At 43.7% G+C, this 23,696-nt stretch overlaps 1 protein-coding gene across 1 annotated transcript in view; it reads left to right on the forward strand.

The window, feature by feature from the left end:
• The first annotated feature begins 618 nt into the window (after positions 1 to 618).
• fgf22 (fibroblast growth factor 22) overlaps positions 619 to 23,696 on the forward strand; it is a 31,414-nt gene continuing 8,336 nt past the window's right edge. The window contains exon 1 of the mRNA XM_069694882.1: positions 619 to 1,778. Within this exon, the coding sequence (XP_069550983.1) occupies positions 1,406 to 1,778 (373 nt within the window). The 5' untranslated portion in view covers positions 619 to 1,405. The remainder of the gene's footprint in view (positions 1,779 to 23,696) is intronic.

Consider the following 23,696-nt stretch of genomic DNA (forward strand, 5'->3'; position numbering starts at 1 on the left):
ATTTGCCCCATGTGGCCAGAGAGAAGAAAAGAGAGAGAAGGTGTCAAAAAATGAGGTCTCCTAGCTGGTTCACCGGACAGTATTGGAGGTGATTTGATCATGATACAAAATGCTTCACTCTTCATTTTAAGGGGAGACAGCAGAAGTCATGAGATAAGAAGGGGAAGTAAGTCTTTCCAGGTGTCTGTAACCATGAAAAGAGAAAAAAGAATCCTGCAGGTGAAAAGCAAAATACTTGTTTCTCACTGAAGAAACTTTTCAGAGAGAAGATCACGGGGACAGTGCTTGATGCAAGCTTTCTATTTTGTTTGAAATGGTTATGAATGAGTGCAGTGGCCCCATCCCCCCACCCCTCTCCTTTCAACCCCCTAGATGCTGGCCCTGCCCAGGATAAAATGCAGGACAACTCAGCCGGTGCCTCCACAGAAGAGAGGGCTGACTGACTGACTGACTGCACACAGCAGAGCGTGAGGCCGTTCACTTACTGCTTCGCTGCCCCGTGTGAGCTGACACACACTTGCTGACTGCTGCTCACTCTGACATACACAGACACACTCTCACCTCTCTCTCTCTCTCTCTCTCTCTCTCTCTCTCTCTCACACTCTCTGTCGCAAACCCAGCTCTCTCCCTCCCATACTCACTCGCTTACTCACTCCCTCTCTTTCTCTCTCCCTCTCAGTATCACACACTCACATGCACACACACACACACACACACACACACACGCAGAGTCAGTCACCAACCCTCATTCAACTCCCTCTCAGCCACGGGTCAGCAGCTCAGACAGGCACCTTGTTCCTATCCAGCTGGAAAGAGCAGAGCATCGCAAGGTGCACACATACTGAAACATACACACACAAATACACATCCATTCACACTCACTCAGGCAAACACACACACACACACACACACACACACACACACACACACACACACACACACACACACACACACACACACACACACACACACACACACACACACACACACACACACACACACACACACACACACACACGTGCGCATCCTCATACATCCCAGGACTTTATCTGTGGACCTGTGAAGAAGACTTCAGTTCAAGGAGGAGGACAAACAGACAGGCATCAAGGAACAACTTTAAAAAGTGGATTCATAAAATAACAACACTTTCAGGATCAGACTAATAGAATAACAAACAAGACTGAAGATGACAACTGGAGACAATTTGGCAAGCTTGATGCTGTAGGAAGGAAGGCCTGCTGTCAGCCCAAAGTGGAGATTGGCCATCAGTGACATCCAGAGGATCTGCTGTGAGTGCCATTTCCCTCCCTTCTCTCTTCAGGACTCCCACCCTCCTTAGGGACATCTCCCGATCATCAGCATGCCTACAGCTTGCACAAGGTGCACCTTGGGAGTCTGACCCACCATGTGCAGATGGACGGCGTCCGTAGCTCATCTCTGTCCTGAACCTGCCCTCAGCACCACCACTGCTGCCGCCTCCACTGGGCCACTTCTCCCCCTGCCCAGTGCAGCCTCCCTTTGCCTGGCATGCTTCACCCTGCTCCTGGTCACCGCTGGCACTGCCACAGGGGCCTGTCCTCCTCGGGTAGGGCACGAACCCCTTCAGGTGCTGGCGAATGGCATCAACTGTTCGTGGACACTGGAAAGGCACACCCGCAGTTATAATCACTTGGAGGGTGACGTCCGACTACGGCGACTTTACTCCGCCAACAAGTTCTTCCTCTGCATTGACAAAACAGGCAAGGTGGACGGCACTCGGCGAAAAAACTACGCTGACAGTAAGTAGCTGGCACAGCCAGAAAGAAACTAAGATCTGCATCTCAAATGTGTATCAGAGACAGGATGCCCTGTAACATTCTCACTTTTATTTTTATGACTGAACTTTCTTATCTGTTCACTTTTATAGCAGTTCATAGGGATATCCTTTGGTCATATCACTGTTGAGCTATTTGTGTTGTGTTTAGAGCATGAGAGATACGTTGCTAGGAAAGGAGGGAATACCCTAGTGTGGATTTACAACCCTCATGGGACAGCAGGCACTGAGGAAAGACATTGAGCATCAGTTGGTGGTGCAAACTGGGCTTGAAAAGAAAGTTTCCGTTTCACCGGGAATTAACTTGTCAAAACTGTGGTGCATTTGCATCAATTGTGAGAGGCAGGTGTAAACTGAAACATATTTTTCCAAAAAACACGTTGATTTGCATTGCTCACAGTTCATCTACTCTGGGCAGGTGCTGATTTGTGTATGTCAATGTGTCAGTGCGCACAGGTCGAAACTTCTTTTAAAAATCCTGATCTTTAGCTCAGACACTCAGATGGGACAACACTCGAAGTAACTGTGCTCAGTATGCAGCAGTGCAGACCCAGTTAGAGCAATGTTATTCTGTCTGTAAGACTGTAGTCCATACACAAGCTGTGGTTTAGGGACACCTGAGAAGAGTGTGTTCATGCAGCAGCCGTGCCTCTTCAGTGTGTCCATCAATGGGTGTCTTTCAGATGCTTGACCAGGTCAGATGAGCCGGCTGGTCATGATCTGACCTCCCTCTCCATTAGTCACCGGCTGACTGACTGATTGGATGGCTCTCTGAGACATTTTTGCCTTTGACGGTAATATTTATGTATTTGCTCGTTAATGCCTTTTTATACAAGCGGGTGAGTCAGAGTTTTTCCATACAGCTACTGGGGGAAGAGCAGCTGCTGCGTCCAGCTAGCAGTCCAGTCGGTCTGTTGCCACTGTTTCAATGAGCTCCAAGCGGCAGACTGGATAACATTTGTTAACCTGTTGGGATTAGTCACCTGGCAAAATCTTTAAAAAAAAATCACACACATGGGTATAAATTCAAGCTGAGATGAATTGTTACTATGTTAAATTTGGACCCGTGGGCTTACCAAATTGAGACATTATTCTTTCATAATAGTGGTAATATATGTCAGCTACCATGATAAAATATTACTCCCAAACTTTGCCTGAATTTGACAGTTTGATAGAAGTCATGCTGGAAGACCAGCAGAAATTTGGCCAAATCAGGGAGTTCGTGTTCAGAGTCAGTGGAAAAAAGCAAAATTGATGCTGACTGTGAAATTCATGCTTCTTCTTGCTTTACTTTATGTCATTTATGCCAAGGAGGCTGCAGAACCCTCTATGAAAATTCACAGTCCCCTTACATATAATGTCCTTATACACTTTAGCCATCATCTTCTCATTTCCTTTGGTGGAAAGAACGATTATTTCTGTGCTCACACACGGAGAGCGAGGGTGTGTACCTGCACCCTGAGCTGAGCACAGTGCCAAACCAGTGGTCATGTAGGCTTTGCCTTAAATTGAACAAAATGGACCTTGTGGTCAGTCTGTGGTTGCGCCTCACAACGGGACAGATCTGGTTCAAGACCGCTCTGAGGTCTCTATTTCTGTGGGAGACTACCGCTGCTACCGTCACATATGGAGGCTTTCAATCAGACTTAAAGCCTCTTGACCCAGAGAATTTGGCCATGCTATAGATTAGAGTGGCAGGATAAGCAGGAAGTTGTACATTTTTAATGACGGGAGCAGTGACACAGATACTAGACAGCAACAGCAGCACTAAGTCTTACTTAGGAAGGAGGACGCATTTGTTTTTAGGATTCTATCAACACAAAAGTAATTTCCTATTTGATTTACAATCAAGAGTATAATGTAACAATGTAGATGGTCTTAAAAGACTGCAGGACACGTACATCCCCACAGAGACCAATACAGACACACATCCTTTTGGAGACATAGTACTGTACTTTTTCCTGTATTATCCTGCTTGTACGGGATATAGCATTTCTAACTCTGCTCAGGAGTGTCTTCAGCCTGCCCAGCAGTGTGTCCTTTGTGTTGCACTCATACTCTCCTGTCAACACAGCTATATTGCCCCGACAGCTCTGCCTGCTACACCCAGGCTCCGGCCCTTACCTCCACCCCACTCAGTTTTTCCAGCCCCAACTCCCAACTCCCTTTCAGGTGCAAAAACAGTTGGAATTAGTCAACAGGCTCTCTGCTAATTGAGGCTGGAAAATATTGTATCAATCCCAGTGGAGCAGGGGCATGGAACAGCTGAGGGACGAGGTGAGAGGGAGAAAGAGTGACTTAGAGGGATGGAGGGTTTAAAGGATTAGAGAGCTGAATGGGGGTAAGAGGGATAGAGAAAACTGCAAAATGTATGGAGCAAATAAATGTATTCTTTTTATCGGTCTTTGGTTAGAGTTGAGGAGAAATTACATGCAAAGTCATTCATTGAGTCATAAAATGCCCTTGTTATTAAAAGACAGAAGAGAGGTTAAATGCAGAGCGATGAAATTCAAAACTGTCACTGGCAACAGACGGGACAGGCTAAATGTGTATCAGTTACATCTCTAAAGTGTTCCAAGAAATATGTTCTACCTTGTGAGCACACATGTGGAAACATACACAAACACACACTCAAACACAAACACTAAGGCGTCAGGTATCCATTCTTGAAGTTTGCTATCACAATCAAGCAAGTTGTAAACTTACTGGAACTTTGCAGTAAAGCTCATTAAACTAGAGATATAGAAATCAAGGTGAATGACCTGACTATCATCTGCCATGTGAAACTCCAAATATAGATCCACCAATTATTCTAATGATAGCAACTAAAAATAGCTTGTTGAAATAGGCACACAAAGAGACAAAGTACAGTACTTTGAGGGACCGAAAGGCAGGGCTGTGACATGTTTTTCTTTTGACCTATGGCAAGGCAGAAAATGATCGAGGGGAAAAACACACCCAAGTGTTTACAAAAGCTCCAGAGGTAGGTACGCATCATATCCTGTACTGGGTCATCGGTCATAGCCTGCTAATTAGACAGTGCCACGGCACAACAGCTGTGCAGGCACGCCCAGCAACCAGTTCATGATCAATGCAACAGTAGAAGCTGAGTAGGGTAGAAGAGTGCAGAGCTCCACCTGCAGTCATTGAAGTTTAATTCAATTAATACATGAAGGCTTCTTGTAATTGTATTCTTCAATTACAAGCCTGTTTTCTATTTATTTTCATCTTTCTATAATAATTCAAACAGTCTTTTTTGGCACACCTCTCTGCATATATTTTAGTTTATGTTTACATTTTTTCATCCCACCTTAAAGGATGGACTGTTACATTTTTGGCTGTGTGTGGCTAGTGACATCAAACGCTTGTGCAGCCTCCAGGTAGCGTCAGCCAATTCACCCTTAGGAAATAGGTTCACCTCAGCACACCGCTAAAATCGCAGAAGTCACTTGGCCTCAACAGCCGCGTAACTCTCACAGCTGGGGTGTGTTGTATTTACCAAATTTCCCTTGGTGTGCAGCATGTTGCTGTTTGATGTGAAAGTTTTCCAAGTTCATGTGTGTGTTTGACTTGGTAGGGAACCATGGGAAGAAAATCTTCCACCCCACTGAAATATGTTGTGGAAATTATTCAAACTTGTTGTAGACAGGGGAAACTGTCACTCACAAAGGAGAGACTAAAAATCATAAAGGACAGGATGAATGCTACAGACAGATGACTGCAGCTAAAAGGTTTGACCATGTGGAAAGACGATATGGACCAGTGGTGGAAAAAGTTAAAAAATCATTATTATTGCTGTCTTTATAAAAGATGTTGTATTTTCTTTGGATCGTAGTTGTAAATACTGGTTCTGAGTCATGCAGATATTGGTGGACACTTTAAAGAAGCAGTATGTAGGATTTAGTGGTGTTTAGTGGCGAGGTGACAGATTGCATTCGACTGAATATTCCTCGCCTAACCCTCCCTTTACAAGTCCGTAAGAGATTATCAATTAAAAATGTGAAAGTCCCTCTTTGGAGCCAGTGGCTGGTTTGTTCCCTCTGGACTACAGTACAATCATCTGTGAAAGAGGGCCTACACCTTATATAGCTAGGAAGGGCTCGTTCCAAAGGCTGGATTCCAACAGGACCGGCTGCGACGTGATTCATGCCTGGTCTATTTTTGACAGAAGCCGGACAGTCAAGAAGTCAGACAGACGGACGGCATTGGGAATCCGGTTAATTTTCACAATAAAACACTCTTTGCAGTCTCCCAATCGTATATGAGATCACTACATCAATATCTACCCAACGGTCTTTCATGTAGGACAAGAAATGTGTTCTCTTGAAACAGATACTGTATGTGAAATACAAAATGATTATGAAAATAAATGTGTTTTTTTTTTAACAACTTAAACCGCATTAACTTTTTCAGCAACAGCACAAAGCAGGAAATAACAATAATAAACCCACAGGCAAAATCGAAACCATTTAACAAATTAGCCAATTTTTCAACGCAAGAAGGACAAAAATCAAGGAAAAATGACAGACTGAAGTCACAAAAATTGGGGGAGACAAAACATTTTGCTTCTGAAACGCCGCCGGCAGTGTACAAAGCGATGCAGAGGAGGTAAGGAGACCTTCTAGTTTTCATACACTAATGAAAATGTAATTATGAATACTATATTTTAGTTCTGCCAGTAGAGCTCCCTAAATCCTATGCACTAAACCTTTAAAAATATTCCAGAAACTATAAATATGTGCTAGTTGTGAACAGTCATGCACACTAAAGTACTTTCAAGCTCTTCTTAAGAACTCACTATTATGAGATACTAAAACTGAAGACATTTAATATGTCATTATTTTCATTTAAACCAACATAATATATAGAAATGACTATTTACGAACAAGGAGGATATTCTTTCAAACAATATTTGGCCTCTTAAAAGTACCACTGTTCATCAGCAGCTTATGTGTTATCTAGCCTGCACTTTGGGGACAATGACATTCACATACCAAAGCAACAGACATCACAAAATGTCTGTTCCGCACCGCCTGCCATTTTAAAGGTGCAAGGACGATTATCCTGCGCTGGCCTGCCTTCATCCTCAACATGACTCACCATTAATTCTTGTAGAGCTCAGGCGGGGATGTGTGTCTGAATCAACAGCACCAAGACTGGAGGGGCTAAAGAGGGAAGCACCTGGCTGAAGGAAGTGCTTTGGTGTTTTGAATCTGGAGAATACACATGTTAATGAGGCTAGGAGAAGGGCTGGGGCGTGCTCTGCTCAGTATTGAGGTGGAAATTAAAGGCTAGAGGAGTGCTGGAGCGTTTCCCGTTGCTCATTAGGCATTAAGGTTTCCTCTGGGTCGTCTCAACTGAGAGGGGATTCGTGGACATTTTGGATGCCAGCGGGAGGGTAAAATCCCACGAATCATGCATTTATTACCACCCCACCACAACCACAAGCCCACCCTACCCTTCACTGTAAAGACAGTGCATGGCTACAGCCTGTGGGAGAAGACGTGGAAAACAGCATTTTGCCGGCTGCTCCTGTTATTAAGACACCAAAAACATCCCGGGCGTACACCTTCATGTTGAGCACGCATGTTAAAGCCTTTACACATGTGCACACAGTGCCCTGGGAACATCGCAGGACAAGAGTGTCAGTGTCAGTCTAATTAGCCGCGCATCCCTGGTTTCTGCCACCAGGGTTTGATATCTTGAATGGGCTCGAGAAATGTAGCAATTAGTAGCTAACAACCTTTAGCAGTCTGGCTCCGGCTCCTCTCTGGGATTTACTGGGTTCATCAGCAGGTTTATAGAGTCTGACTTTGGCTCTGGCAGCCAATTCCTTTATAACATCGCAGAGCTCTGGACATCCTGTGGGTGTGAAGGGAACACAAAGGAGAAGACTTCACAGTGCCAGTAATCAGCTCCTTGAACCTTAAAGCCATTGATGGAAGATGTTTGCATTGCTATTTTAAAAGTTTGTAAAAAGCAGAGAATGACTTTGAATGCAAGGTTTCAAATATATCAACATGTACATGATTTTAGTGTGAGTGTGTAATAGAGAGAGACTGAGGTCTCACTCTATAAATATTAATTGGGCCAGGAAAAATAAGTAGTATACTTGCTTCTACTTTTCACTCTCCTCCTAGTTGTTTCTGTCCAAGAGCTACTCCCGCAGTGATTTAGGTGCTTTAAACACCAGTGCAATGAGCAACAATTAATTGCAGTAGAGCAATGCAATACTGAACATGGTCACCGCCAAGCAATACGTTTTTAAAGAGGGAGTGAACAGTTGGGCCATTTCCTCAATGAGAGCACATTAGCACTGTTATTATTGTGTGCTTTTTTGGGAAAGGTGTAAAATGAGTATTAATTAGATCAGTTGGGAACAGGTGACCCGCTACCCTTACTCATTCAGCACCACATGTTCTGAAATCATTCGCCAAAGGAAACACTCGTGAAGGAGCAGCCGCCACTCTCACATCTCAAAACCATACACATGCACACACACGTGCGCTGACGTAATCAGCCCGAGACAGTGGATACAGGTCTTGCCTCAACCTAAGATAGACCAAGACAGATTAATGGTCTTGTTTTGACCCTTCTAATAAAGTCTCTCACCTCCCTGCATGAACTGAGCCAGACATCATGTCTTGGAAGGCGTTTAACCGCTGGCCCGGGAATAAAGAAGCTGAAAGAGAGCCCCTGCTGTAGATGGGGGGAAAAAAAGAAACAACTTGGCTTCCCTAAATACAACTACGGATGACTAGCCACCGCTACAAGAGTTTAAAGGTGTTCAAATATAGCCTAAAATTGGAGGTAGCCTGGGACTAGGACTGTAATGCACCTGTTACCCTCTAAACAGATATCGCTCCCTGTATAATTTTATCTAGATCATAAAAGGGAGCAATAAGAGACAATAAAATGAATCTATCTCAGAGACAGGTAAATCTGGGCTTATCCACCCTTTTTCCTTTTTTAGTTATGGGTTACAAGGGCACATGAAAGCTTCATGGAATTTTAGTAGACTTTAATCTCTCTCTCACAAACATAAACTGAGCAACCACAGTCTGCCTGTCAACCTGTGTGGCTAAATATTGACTTGCTGTTAGGCAATCAAGTCATAATGTGTTTAACTATGTGTAATAGTGGAAATCTCACCTCACGTTTACTACAACTAACTGACTGCCCTAGTATGCACAGCACCTAAAATGAACACCGGAAATGGAGAGATAATCTGCCCAAAAATGTTCATACAGACATTGCATCATGAATTTCTATGCAAGTTAAGATTATGTCAAGTCTACACACTAATAGCTCTGAAAGGCTATAATGCTCATTGGAAAGTATCCAAACTGTTGGAGAAAATGTAGTTTTTACATTGGATGAAAGTTCAGGTGGTAACCAAAGTTAACAATTCAAATTGCACTGTAATTCACCCAACAGTTTTTGAAACATTTAACTCTGAACCACAAGTTTCAACCCGATGGTGGCGCTAGATGGCCTGGTGTTACCAGATCCAAATTCTCAGACTGAATTCATGGGTCTGGCTGCGGTCCATGAATATTTTCCAGTCATTGCATCCTACTGGGTGCAGACCTCGGGTTAACTTTGAAACTGTAGGAACCACCTTTAACCAATCGGGACTGACAAACACATGCGCCTAATTACAACCACCGGTGCAACAACATTTAGAAAAAAAATGCTTGACTTCAATGTAATCGCACAGTAGTCAATGATTGGTTTGTCCTTCAGAGTGGCTGACCAAACATTAGTATGAAAAGAGTTTCCAGACTGTAATCCCATTGAAGAAAACTGAAGCTGTGGTTAAGCATTGTAGCGGAAAGTGAGGAAATCCCCACAATCACTGGGATTCATCCTCTAGGAACCATGAATGTCTGATGATTCAAAGTTGTGCAAATTTTCTGGGCACAATGGAATGTTTGTCAAAATTTTTATCTCCAAAGATGAAGATGAGATCAACGATTTTTTTTTTCTCCCTTTGAGGAGCATGAATGTCAGCACAGGCATTCTTGACAATCCATCCAGTGGTTGTCAGTCACTAACCATATCGACATGACTCTACGGGCAGTGTTGATAGGTTAGTGGGGACACATCTTTGGTTCATAATGATGTATTTAAAAGTTTACTAGTGTGAGACCATGATTAATTAAACATTAAATCAATTAATTCCAAAACAGACTATAAGGATTGATAATTTGCAGTTGGATGTTTGACATTAGCAATATAGTAATTTCCTAATTTTCAATCTTAAAGCCTTCATTTGAGATTGAAGAACACACATGGTCTGCTTTACGGTTGTGGTCCGCGAAAGGTCTACATTTAAACATGGAACATGCCGATAAAAGTACACGTGTCACAACATAAAAATGCATACCATATGGACTAACAGCTTGATAGGAATTGGATTAATCTATCTCAGGATGGTCCATAAAGTGAAACATTTTCATTCATAACTTCCATAACAAGTTGTATTTTGATTTGTCTTGTGTTTCAATTACATTTTAGTAAAAGTAAGTTAATAGTGTGTAAGATTTTTTTTTTTAACTGTGCCAGAGTCCTTGTGCCTTGAGGACTGAAGTCACTATCTGGAATGAATAACTGTTCTAAATGTGTTTCCTGAAAGTACAAGTACGATAATTAATGCAAATGTGAAATACTAAAAACAGCAACTCTGGTGCAGGTCTGTGCATACCAACAGGTTGAGACCATGCAGAGTCTTCTCTAAATTACATTACACACATCCAGCTGTACCTGCTGTTTATCTCTGAGGCCATTTCACTAAACGAACATGAGCAGGATGTGAGTATCATGTCAGAGCTCTTTGAATGTGCGTGTACATTTAGAATGCATGCGCCTGTGTTTATACTTGTGCCATTGCGGGAGCGTGAAGTGGAGCCTAAACTGAAAAAGATGTGCATTTCCGTTCCCGAATGGCTAATATGAACCAGACCTTACCATGCCCTAGGTTCAGGCCCATGTGTGGTTGTGTGCTTGCATGCACGCTGACAAGTGCAAGCTTGCGTGCACTCGGGTGTTTTTCTCATCTTGAAGGCCATGCTCCTCATTAGAACACAGAGGGTGGCAGAAAGCAGTGATGTAGCTGAGGCAGTATAGTCCACGCCATACATCAGATCACTACCGAGGTCTTTGTCCCGCTTCCTTTTTGTTCAGCAGATACAACATACTTCTTTGGGCTTATTTTGTTATGCGTGAAAAGAATGCTGGAAGAATAGGTTGCAATTGTCAGTGCAGGGTTGTTTTCTGCTGCAGTCATCCATACTTTAGCAGGTGGAGAAAATACTTATATGCATATGAAACACCAGATATTAACTATATCTTTGCACAGGTGGAGGCTGATGTCATATGAACCTTCTGCCACTCTGCACCCATATCTCTTCATGGAATATATATTTATATACACATATCTCTCACTACACTCCCCTTGTTTCTTTGTTTTCATCTGTTCATCCTTTTCTACCTATCACCATCTCTCTCTCTTTCTCTCTCTCCTGCTGTCTCCATTTCCCCCTCTGCTCCCCTGCAGTGGATAGGATTGGGGTCGGGGCCTTTGGCCAGTGGAGCAAGTGACAGCTCTGACAGGGCCCTGATTTCACTCTTGTGCCTTCTGTCACCTCCTGTATGCCCTTCTCCTTTAAATAATGTAAATATGGGGCAAGTTCAGGCCACAGAGAATATTCTGTGTCCTGGTGCTCAGTCACTGGAACCCCACTGCACACCTGAGCCACACATGCACATACAAAGTTGGCAGTAGTCTCCAGACTAAATCGGATGCCAAAGAGTTGGCATGATTGACAACAAGCGGAGAACAATAAGAGAGCATACAATTACTTCCCATATACACACAACAAAACAAATTCATGTTATATTGGATTGATGGTTGAGTTAAAGATGTTTGCAACTTAGTGTCATCTGATTTTTCATGTCATTTGGCGACCAATGACATTTCTTTTTTTTTATCATAGAGCTGGATGTGAGAGAGTTTGAGGGGCACTCCAGCCATTTAATATTGCACTTATGAAGTTGGGGCAGTCAAAAGAAACAGTTTTTTTTTTTTTTTTAAAGGATGCAACACAGTTTCAGCCCTTCGTTAGGGTCAGGCTCCAAAAACACATCACCCAGAATGCTACCATGTGTTTAACTTTGCTTTATGATAAAACTAATAAGCATTTAGTTCAAGCTGGCTGGTATACAGTTGTAAAAATTGAGAAAGCTTGTTCCATTTTTTTTCTGCATAATCTCCTGTCTCACACAATCAGTGGCAGCAATGCACGTATAAGCTGGTTGCCAACAGCCAACCAGACACCAAGGAAGAAGAAGCCAATATGGCACAACTTATTTGATTTCCACTTAACTGTGTTCAATTGTAATGGCAAACTTCAAAAGGAGAGCAAATCCATTCTCATACACATAATCCTTATCTTTGGAGTACCTTCCAACATACAGAGACTGTTATTTGGCTCAGATATCTCTTCACTATTAATATGAAGTTTTGTCCAAAGCTCAGTGAAGATGAGGAAAGGTAACTAAACATTGCCTTTATTTCCACTGGAAAGCCAACCAAATCCCCCCCGCTTACTGTTACCAAGTGGCACAGAGGATGACCTCAGTTTAAAGTGGATCCCGCCATCCCACTGCACTTCCTACAGTACACTAAAGAGCAGGAAAATGCAGAAGCTGTGAGTCACAAAGGTCTCCGTGGGCAGATCTGCTCGAAACTATCTGTGAAGCCTTTGATAGCTTGTCGTTCACTCATTACGGATGTGATGCATGATTTGGAGGCTGTTCGCCCTCCCTGTTCTCCCTCCTTGATTAAAGAGAAGGCCTCCTCGTTGGTAGGATTGCGGCCCCTTAGTACCTCACAGGGAGCGTGCGCACCGAGGGCTTCGTTAACCTTTTTCACCTCTGCTATCCCTCAGCCTAACCGCAGCAGGCCTTCACCCCGCCTCTCGCCCTCTCCCTCTCCCTCGGGTTATCCTCTAGTGTTACCTTTTCTGGCTGGCTTGCCCCCACTTCGCTTATAAATTTGGTGTTTGATCAGCGGAGGGTCTGATTCAGCATCCTGGAGGTCCCAAATGAACTGATTGATGTTCCATTACATACAATCACATCTTAGCCTGAGCAAGGAAGCTTGTGCTCAGTAGTATAACCACCGTGGAGTGTATGCTGACAGGACATGTAGGCCCAGTAATGAGTCTGGAGTCCATGTGTGTGGGAGAGGATATTCCAGTGCTGCCTCTATCTTTGACTTTATTTTCTTTTAGCTTTATTGTTGTCTTTTAATAAACGTTGAAGCCTATTAGTGTCATTTTTGTTGTTGTTTCATTCACAGTATAAGCAGCGTTCGTGAACAGTGAAATTGTTCACATACACACATATACTGCCTCCCCACAAACATGAACGTGAGGTATCCAGATGTGGATGGTGATTCTGGAGTATTGGGTCAGTCTGTCTGGGGATAAATCAGACAGACTAATCTGTCCTGTGAGGGGATGGAGGGTAATTGGCCACATTTGACCCCCCGGCCCAGCGGACTGTGGGAACGCAGGCTTTATCTACCAGCGGTAATTGGCTAATGAAACACTTCCGCAGCTCCTCCACTAGATTGTCATCCACCGGTTGGGATAGGGTGAGGCGTGTGTGTGTGTGTGTGTGTGTGTGTGTGTGTGTGTGTGTGTGTGTGTGTGTGTGTGTGTGTGTGTGTGTGTGTGTGTGTGTGTGTGTGTGTGTGTGTGTGTGTGTGTGTGTGTGTGTGTGTGTGTGTGTGTGGGGTCCAGAGAAAATGGCAGGATGCGGAACTCCCTGTGGCCATCCCCACACTTTTATCAGCAGCATCAGTCTCATGATGCCTGCAGCATACTGATACATTGATAGACCCCACATTAATGCTTGTGTGGTCACCATTACAGTTTAACTTTAGATTTGAAGTAGAAATAGTTAATGTTATTCAAATTATATTTTGACCCAAGGCAGGGCTTTTAGTGTGGTACACACAGATAGTGTAGAGGTAACTGTGAGTGTTTGTAGCATTGAGGTTGTACCCTCAATAGCATGGTTGCTTAGGAGGGCATCATCTGATGCATTGTGGTTAAAGCCTTGTGTGATATTTTGCTGAACTTTTGTTTTGTAGTTGGTTTATGTGATCATTTATCGAGGCTAAGTCGTGCCCACATCAATTCAAAGACGAGAAAATCAGCATGGGGAGAGTGAAGCATGGGGGTGGGGGGCACTAAGAAAAAAAAGGCTAAAGTTACGTTAGTGAGACAATGTCTCTGAGGTCCCATCAAGTGAGCCATTCATAGATGCAGGTCTACCAGTTTGTGGAGCCAGGGAGACACTCCGATAGAGTGGGGCCCAGGGTGGCCTTGTCTTTTTGTCCCAAGCTGACCCCTGCTCTCCTGCCTGGCCTCTGCGCCCCTCACCTGGCCTGTCCCAGCGCACTGGTAACTGGATACCTGTAATTTGCTCTAATGGCCTTTGAAAGACCTGGCTGGGCTAATCCCTGGAGTACTTCTCCCAGCAGCACCGCATGAAAAGGTGGGGGTAACTGGGCCGAGTGTGAGTCCTGAAAGAGGACCAGCCCCTGGATTGTGTGTGAGAGAATGTCACCCCTTGCGGCCGGGGCTGGGGCCGAGGGAGCGCGGGAGTCAGCTTTCAACAGATCACCGCCGTGTGGCTTGTTCACAGGCTCAAAAAAACTGGGGCCCGGCTTGTAGAGAAGCAGATCCTCTTCTGCTTTACACCTCCCTCAGTGGCTCAGTCTGGCAGGCAGGGAGAATGGCCTGAAAACCTACCTGCACACAACTCTGAGAGAGTGGACTCCAAATTATCCCCTGACTCTGTTTGGAATAAGAGCTAAGATACTTTGTCATGGATGACATCTGCTCATTCAGTAATAAAAGAGATTAATAGCTCCAATACTGTGGGCCTACAAGGAATACAGAGCTAAAGTGAAGCAGAGCAGTCAACGACATCGGTCAAAGCGACGAGACATAAAATGGACTAGAAAATCTAAAACTACTGCAACTACCAAAAAAAATTATAATATTAATAATAATACTTATTGTTAAACCACTGCTGAACAGAAGGCACTGGCCTTTGAATATGGAGAGAGAATAAAAAGACAGGAGAAAAATATTCTTATCAGTCTCATCTTCTCTCCCATCTCTCCAGAGATTTCAGTGGAATGTGGGAACAGCAAGTGATACATGGGCAGGGAAGACCAGCCCTCTGCCAGTCTTTTCTCTCCTTTCTTCCAGTCCTTTCTATCCATCCTTCTTGGGTTTTTTTTTGACAGGGTGGGCCACATGCAAGGGAATGTGCTCAGACACAACACACACAACACACAACATGCAAACCAGCCTCTTTGTGTCCTATTTCTTCGAGTTTTGGAAACAGTCACTGCACATTATGCACATATAGTGTGTGCAAAAGAATTAAGAGTGTTACAGCGTGTTTAGATCTGTGAATGTTTAAGTGTGTAAAAAAGGGGGGAAAAAAAGGTTGTAAAAGTAACCCTGTTTCTTATTTCCTCTGCTGTTATTTTCATTGCATACTTGTTTGATTTTGTTTGATCTAAGCCAACATAAGTTGAGTTGAAGGATTCCTAACTGTCCGGGAATTCAGAGCTAAATTGGGCAAGAGAAACCCTGTTCAGACTTCCAGACAGTCTGAGCTCATTTGAGGAACAGAATCAGATCACAGGGCCAAGTTGTGCTGCTTGGACCAACATGTGGTGGGTGATCGGACTGATGGTCGGTCACTAAGTTTATTCGAGATTCGAGATTTTTTTCCATGTTTTTCTTTACTCTTCTTTATTGTTTCTTGCTCCTATTTGGAAAAAAAAAGTAACTGTGTCTCATTCTTTCAAGTTTTTATGTGTGTGCAAACAGTTCAGCCCTGCTTTGCTGGCTCAGTGCAGACATATCTCCTAGCTGCTGGGAAGGGTGGAATAAATCATCCCTGTCCTGTGAGAGTTTATAGGTAGGATGTATGTCCGGAGACCCAGGGCAGACGGGCTGGAGGGAGAGAGAGGAGGGGTGACCCAGGCAGGGAGAGACCCAGACTGAGACAGAGAGACCAAACACTTGAGGGACAGACGGCCAAGGAAAAGCAGGCTGGCAGATGGGAGACAGAAAGAAGGAGAGAAAGACAGGTAGAGTTTGTAGAGAGGGAGGGAGGCTCTGCCTGTAGACCAACAGCTGCTTTGCTCTGCAACAGAGAGCCACTCACACGCAAGGGCACATATGCGCACGCACACACACACACATCTTCTGCTGTAACAGGAGTGCAGTCAGAGAGCCCTTGTTAAAAAGACTGTAAAAATTTATATTGCTGTCCAGAACTGGTTGGTCCATTAAGCCATTGAGGGCATTGCATCATTTGTATTTTGTGTCTGATCACACACATTCAAACAAAAATAAATGTAATCATTTCATCAGGATGTGCAGGAAACATTGCTGACAGTGACTCAACCAGGCTGTTTTGGGAAATCCTGAGTGAACCCTCAACTTTAACCAAAATATTTGAGTGTAACCTTTGTAAGAGTAAACCTCAGACTGAAGAGCAGAAAACAGCTTCCCATGACCTTTGCCAAAACATTTAAAATGGACCACCTAAACTGAACTAGGCTTCTAGCTGTAGTCACAATTTTCATTGCCAACTGAAAACGAAAAATAAGGCCATGTGCATTTTTCTTAGCTTTGGAACCACAGAATAGTCACATCAATGAGTATAGCAGCAAAGAACCTGAACTGTACTTGGCATAACAGTTATAGAAAATATATTTATGAAAATAATTTGTTTCAGTGTGCATACCTGCAGTTTGAGAAGTAGATTACAGATTACACAACTGCTTATAAATCTGTTCATTCTTGGTTAGCCGAAACAATTTGAGAACGAAAGCCGCTAATGTTTCTTCAGATACAGGGCAGAAAATCACAGTGGCACTCCAATCAGTAAAGTAAAAGCTTTGCATTTGAAAACAGATGGAAAACACCTGCTATGACATCACTCAGAGATGTCACCACAAGTTCTACAGTTAGCAGAGCAGTGCCACCGAACTTTCTACCATATGTATTTTAGTACTGATTGATCTTCTTTACTGTCATATCTTCCATTGTTTCCTTTTGGTTTTAGTTACTGCATTGCTGTTGTGATTTTGCACTGACCTTAAACTGCCATCACTATGACTTCTTTTTTCTCGGATGTCTGTTGTTGGTTTTGGGGATTCTGACATTTGTAGGGGTTTTGGTGAATGAGTATAATGTGAACTCATTCAGAAAGGGCTTGAATGTAATTATTTATTATAATTTATAGATTAAAGTCCTGCACTACAGCTTTAAGGCGATATGGTAAAGATGTTTGAAAAATCGCTAATTTACACATTTAGCAGTTACAGAGCAGCATTGTTATTCATTTGAAATTGTGTTTCTTTCCACCTGATGACTGGAAGTCCAACATTTACCTTTTTTTAAGCTCTGTTTTTGGTCTATACCAACCCCCATGGCACTCTGCAAAATGCTCCACTATGTTCATCAGCTAGTTGCCGGGTCTGTCTGCTGGTGTTCAGCAGGTAGATTACAGCGGCTTTTTAGAGCTTTTCTGCTGAAAACAGCTGCCTGCTGCCAGAAATGATACGATGAGAGCCATGAGAGGGAACCAGAGCAGTAAAGCTGCGTGCCAGACAGTTAAACAATGAGCTGAAACTCATTATAAAGCTTTGTAAAGCCGAGCGGAGCTGCAGATTTGGGTAATCACTCTCTGTAAGTTAATCATTATGCGTAACCCCCTTCACATTGTCACGTCGTATCAAAAATATAGCCCACATCTGCTTCTGATTGTTACATGTGTAAGTAGATTTGCCCCTCACTTGTGTTGTAGTGCACCCTCAACACCATGTCTGTGGTCAACACTCCTGATGTTCTGAAATACAGTGTAGAGCAGGGGCGGGCAAACTACGGCCCGCGGGCCACATCCGGCCCGTTGGTCTTTTTAATCCGGCCCGCCGAAGATTGGTACAGAATTGCCCAAATCAAATCATATCATAATTATGACTGCATTCATTTGACCTTGTCCTGTAATACCTGGCGGTCCACCAGGTGGCGCACTAGACGCAGTGATACATTGACTTGATTTTGCAGAGGCCGGGCTGCTCTCTGTTGTTACTCTGCTGCTGCTCTGAACCCATCTGCAACAATGAACGGGCCAAAGAAAAGAAAAGTCGCCAGCGAGCGCCGAGTGTTTAATAAGGAACGGACGACTAAATACTTTGTCACTGAAGTCCGGTCGAAGGCCGTGTGTCTTATTTGCCAAGAAACCGTTGCGGTTTTAAAGGAATACAACATCAGCCGTCACTTTTCCACCAAGCATGCTAATTGCGCTAACAACCAGTCAACGCGGGAACGGACGGCGACCGCTCGGAGGTCGGCAGATAGTTTGCAGGCTCAGCAAAACACCTTTATCCGACAAACTGCCATCCAAGAATCAAGCACGAAGGCAAGTTATTTGCTGGCATTCAAATTAGCAAAGACCAGCAAGCCTTTTTCCGAAGGGGAGTTTCTCAAAGAGTGCGTGGTAGAGACAGCAGGTATCTTGTGTCCTGAGAGCAAGAACAAATTAGAAAACATGAGCTCATCACGCAGGACGGTGACTCGCCGTGTTGAGCTGATTGACGAAGACTTGGCCAGCAAGCTAAACAAAAAAGCGGAGTCATTTACATTATATTCCTTGGCACTGGACGAAAGTAATGACATAAAGGACACCGCTCAGCTTTTAATTTTTATCAGAGGGATTAATGACAATTTTGAGATAACAGAGGAGTTTTTGGCCGTGGAATCCCTGAAGGGGAAAACGCGGGGAGAGGACTCGTATGACGGCGTGCCGGGGGTCGTCGAGAGGCTCCGGCTACCTCGGAGCACGCTCGCCCAACGTTACCGCGGACGGATCGCCAAATTTGACTGGAAAAAATGTCGGGTTGCTCAAAAGAATCCAGGAAGAGGGTGAAAGAGGACAACCCTAAGCAGGAGGTCATTTTCTTACACTGTGTAAATCCGTCCTGCAGCTCGACCACGTAGTTAAAGCCAGTTGTAAAAGTGATTAACTTTATTGGAGCGAGGGGACTTCACCGTCGTCAGTTTATTAAGTTTCTTGAAGAAACTGACGCCGATCACCAGGACTTGCTTTACGTCCGCTGGTTAAATTTGGGGAAAGTATGTCAACGAGTGTTGGGAGCTCAAACAGGAGATTATCTCATTTTTGGAGCTACTTGAGAAAGCTGACGATTTTCCTGAGCTGAGTGACGCAGATCGTCTTTGTGATTTATCTTTTGCTGTGGACGTACTGACACACATGAATGAGCTGAACGTGAAGCTCCAAGGGAAAGACCAGTTTGTGCATGAAATGTACACAAACGTCAGAGCCTTCAAAACCAAGCTAGCTTTATTCTCAAAGCAAATGTCAAACAAGTCATTTGCTCATTTCCCCACGCTGGCTACGCTGAATGAGGCCCCTCGACATGTGAAAAAATACAGGAAATCACTGGACGACCTGCACGGAGAATTCTGCCATCGGTTCTCTGATTTTGGAAAAATTGGCAAGTCACTTCAGCTGGTGTCGTGTCCCTTCACACGAGACCCTGAAACGGCGCCACAGGAGTTGCAGTTGGAACTGATTGATCTCCAATGTGACACCGTCTTAAAGGAGAAGTTCAACTCTCTTAAACTGGATGAGTTTTATGCTTCATTAAGCGCAGCCAAATTTCCAAACATCCAGAAGATGGCACAGAAGATGCTGGTGTTGTTTGGCTCTACGTACGTGTGTGAACAGACTTTTAGTGTGATGAACACCAACAAAGCACCTCACAGATCCCAGTTGAGTGATGAACACCTCAGATCTGTTCTGAGAATTGCCACAACAAAACTAACACCAGACTTCGATGCACTGGCAAAGAAGGGTGATCAACAACACTGTTCCCACTAGAAGTGAATGTAAGTATTAACACTGTAATGCCTTTTTTATGTTTACGTTTGATATGTATGCGTCTGGTGCTGGCCCGGCCCGTCTGTCAAATTTTAAAAGTTTGCCCAACCCTGGTGTAGAGTGTAAAGATCATCATCCTGGTGAGGACCCAACTCAAGTAGCTGTGTTTGGTAGCTAGAGAAGGAAAGCAAACTGTTGCAACCAATGCATGCTGCTATGATGACAATATACGTACAGGAGCATCATATCATGTTATCTATGTATGTATGTGATTTATATTAGGCAACAAGTATGAGAGCATACTTTGTTTCCACCACATAAAAAATATTACTTTTGAGGAACGCTGCACTACCTGCCAATCGAGGACTCATGATGGATCCATCCAAGGGTTCAAAAGTTTGGTTGATAAACTAAACTTCACCTGAAGGCATTTTTAGTCAACCACTGAAGACAAGGTTGGTGTTTACTGTTGCCATGTTTACTTAATTTGAGTGTGTTTGTGTGCGAGTTGTCAGTGTGTGATTCAACTCCCTCCTCTGGTCTCAGCCAACCCCGAGTCTATTTAGGACTGATCAGTGCTGTTCCCATCTGTGCCTCTCTGACCTGATCTTTGCTCAAGGGAAAATATCATGGAAAAGACCTTGAAGCCAAAGACTCAACACAAGCAAGAGAAACTGCAAAAGACTGTTTTTGCCTCCACCAACATAAAACTGCTAAAATTTTTGACAATCATGATGTGATCTGCTTGAGGTCTGCACACTCTTGTGTGTTCACACCTTTGTCTGCACGTATGTTCTGAGCATACAGTCCACAGGCTCATAAATTTTGGTTTGCATGCTGACAGACGTGGGAAGATGATGACATTTAGGGCACGTGGACCCTCAAAACCGTGGGGATGTGGGAAGTAATAATTTGGGCTTCAGTGTCAGTCACTTTGGTAAACTTTTGTAAACACAGATAGCTGCCTAAGATTCCAGAAAAGTTGCTGTTCCATTTGACTTATTTACGAGGGTGTGGAACACACAGCAATATTGGACCTGAAGTCCAGCACACTGTGCTCATTGTAAATGATCTTTTTCCATTTCAGCAGCACTGTCATAGTCCACAGATCAGCTTTCATATCAGCCACTCATTGCAATGAGATCATCAGTGCACCAGTATCACGTGCCATACAGCAGTGATATCAGGCACCCAGTGCATGAGCCTCCAGATGAGGCTTTTCTTCATCTGTCAGCTACCAATCAATATGAAGTGTTTGGAGTTGGGAAGCTCGGGACAGCTATTATTTACCTCTTTACTATTTAATTACACTGAATTAAGTAATCTATCTCTATCAAAGGCTTTCAGTTTGGTCAAATTTCATGACACAGAACCAAATTATTTTAGGGTTCATGGACAAATAAGCCCCAGTTTGTTGAAACATCCTTCAGACGGAGCATTGATCATCTCCTTGTGTGTACCCCGAGATACTGAAATAGAGACAGTGATTCTGACACACTTCTTGCCTTGAATTTGATCTGTCACCCAATGCTGTGGGCTATAATCACAGTTTGGTTGTCAAGGCATAAACACAATCCATCTTCCAATTGGGCTTTATAGTCTAATAAATGAACAGGCAGTGTGCAATCATCACTTATCTTAGCTTTGTTTCAAACTGCAGGTAAAACTGTCCCAAAGCAGATTAGTTTGTGCCTTTATTTGTCAGTCAAGAGTGAAGAGGGACAATGAACATGGAAAAAATGTGTATGTTGAGGTAGCTGTTTGCTCCCAAACCACTGGGATAACCCACAAATCTGTTTTCAATGGCAGCAGAAAAAAAACACAAATCTTGGCACCTCTGGTTTGTGACACTTTTTAAATCTGGTCTAAAGTAAAGCTAATTTAAAACACTTGCTATGAATGTGTACTGGTTGTCTTTACACTTCTTGCGAGTAGCCACATTTAAAGGTGAAGTGAAAGCATCAACAACAACAAAAAATGACAGCGTCTTCCTGGCTGCATCCTACGACCTCCCCCATATTTATCGAGGAACTTCGTTTCTTGCGAATGTTTTTGTCATATCATGCGTACTTGCAAACACTTTAGTTTTTCCATGGTTCTCCAGTATTTTACGGCCATCGCTCGACACCCTCCAGTTTTGTTGTTTCCCCCAGGAAACTCACGTAATTTGCCCGGCTCTTAAACCATATTTGGGTAATCATCATACATGGATCCATAAGTTTTCAAAGCTTGTCTGACGTTACCCAAGTTGCCACATCATCTTTGCGACACCAGGTAACCAGACGACCCACAACCCAATTAACATGGCATGTGCACAGCAGCTCTCTGCACAGGCAGGCCGTTGCCAGTGAGTTGTTACCCAGATAGAAATAGTGCACTGTGTGAGAAAGATATTCTGTCACTTCTAACTTTCTCTCTGAGTGATAATTCTACATCAAACTTTTAAAAGTCCTGAAAGTGACTGCTGATTAACATGTTGTCTTAACGGGTCGCGTTTTAGTCACTATGTCATACTCGTTCTGTTGTCTAGCAACAGAAACAGAAAAATATATGAATGTAACAAACTTTTTGAGGAATTTAGCAGTATTGTCAAAGCTGTTGGCGCCAGAGAGATGGTCAAAGATAGAGTAGAAAGAGTGACAAACTCCACATAAGGAGGAGACAGAAAGTGGTTAGATGGAACAAACAGGACTTTCATCCACGAGAATGGTGTTAGAGTCCATGAGAAGGCAAACGTAATATAGATTTAACATATTGCATAATGTTTAGGTAATAGTACTTACATGAAATGACTTACCCAAACCATGATCCTAACCCTGATCAAATAGTTTTTCTGCCTGACGGTAACCAAACTGCAACCGTATCACATTTAACTCAAGCATGATCTTTTTTTTTTTATAAACCTAACCACGTGGTTTTGGGTGCCTCCACCTAAATCACTTTGTACATAAGCATGTGACAAAACCCTGGTATTGGATGTGTTGGATGAGAACGGGTTGAAAATGCCAGATTTTAATTGCAACTTGTTGAGCATAGCAATGTGTGCACACATTCACCTCTGGATTCAACCAGACAAAAGTCCTTCCTAATCATTTTGGTATTTTACTGTACTTTCAAGGTTTAACATGCAGGTTTCCATATCACAGCACCTGTGAAGGCCTCCGCTAGAGTGCCTGTTTTCATGGTAATCTCTCAAGGTGTTTAAAGCAATAGTGAGTGATGCAGCCTTTGTCTGTGCCGATACACACAGGCGGCTACTTCGCCTGGTACCAGACCCTTCGAGGGGGTCATGGCAGATCAAAGGTGCTGGTCACAGCCATTAGGCCTGGCAGCCCAAACCCGACATGAAAAGCTTGTGTTTTGAAAAGGAGGGCAGAAGGAAAAAAAACAACAGGACCCTCTCCGTTTAAAAAGCAAGCAAACTGTGAAATAATTGAAAAGGTATGTCAATCAAGAGCAGGAGCACAGCGGGAACTCCAAGATTCCCAGGCTCTGCTCTGGTCGAGCACTGAGCCATGGAGGGCTGCTCAAGGGGGCAACCCAAGAAATTAAAGACCTGGGAAAAGGAACAAAAAGAAGACAGGAGGAAAGGAGCAGGAAAATCTCTTTTTTTTTTCTTTCTCTTTGCTCAGTCTTTCACCCTTTTCTGCTTTAAATTTGTGATGGAAGGAACTATTTTGCCACAGTTTGCAGAGCCCTATTCAAAACGCTCGGTCATTAATAAGATTTTGTCTAGCTCTTCACCTCTCAGGTGAGTAACAAAGACTTGTTAGGAGGAGGGAGAGGGGCGGGGGGGGGGAGGGCGGGAGAGGGGGGGGCAGCCTCTGGAAGCGCCTGCCCCCACCACTGAAGCCCCCATATTATAAACAGC

The sequence above is a fragment of the Brachyistius frenatus genome, unplaced genomic scaffold (assembly GCF_029030835.1).
Source record: "Brachyistius frenatus isolate BFR_SWC_R1_liver_20210118 unplaced genomic scaffold, ASM2903083v1 Contig_18, whole genome shotgun sequence".
In the NCBI taxonomy this organism is placed as follows: domain Eukaryota; kingdom Metazoa; phylum Chordata; class Actinopteri; family Embiotocidae; genus Brachyistius; species Brachyistius frenatus.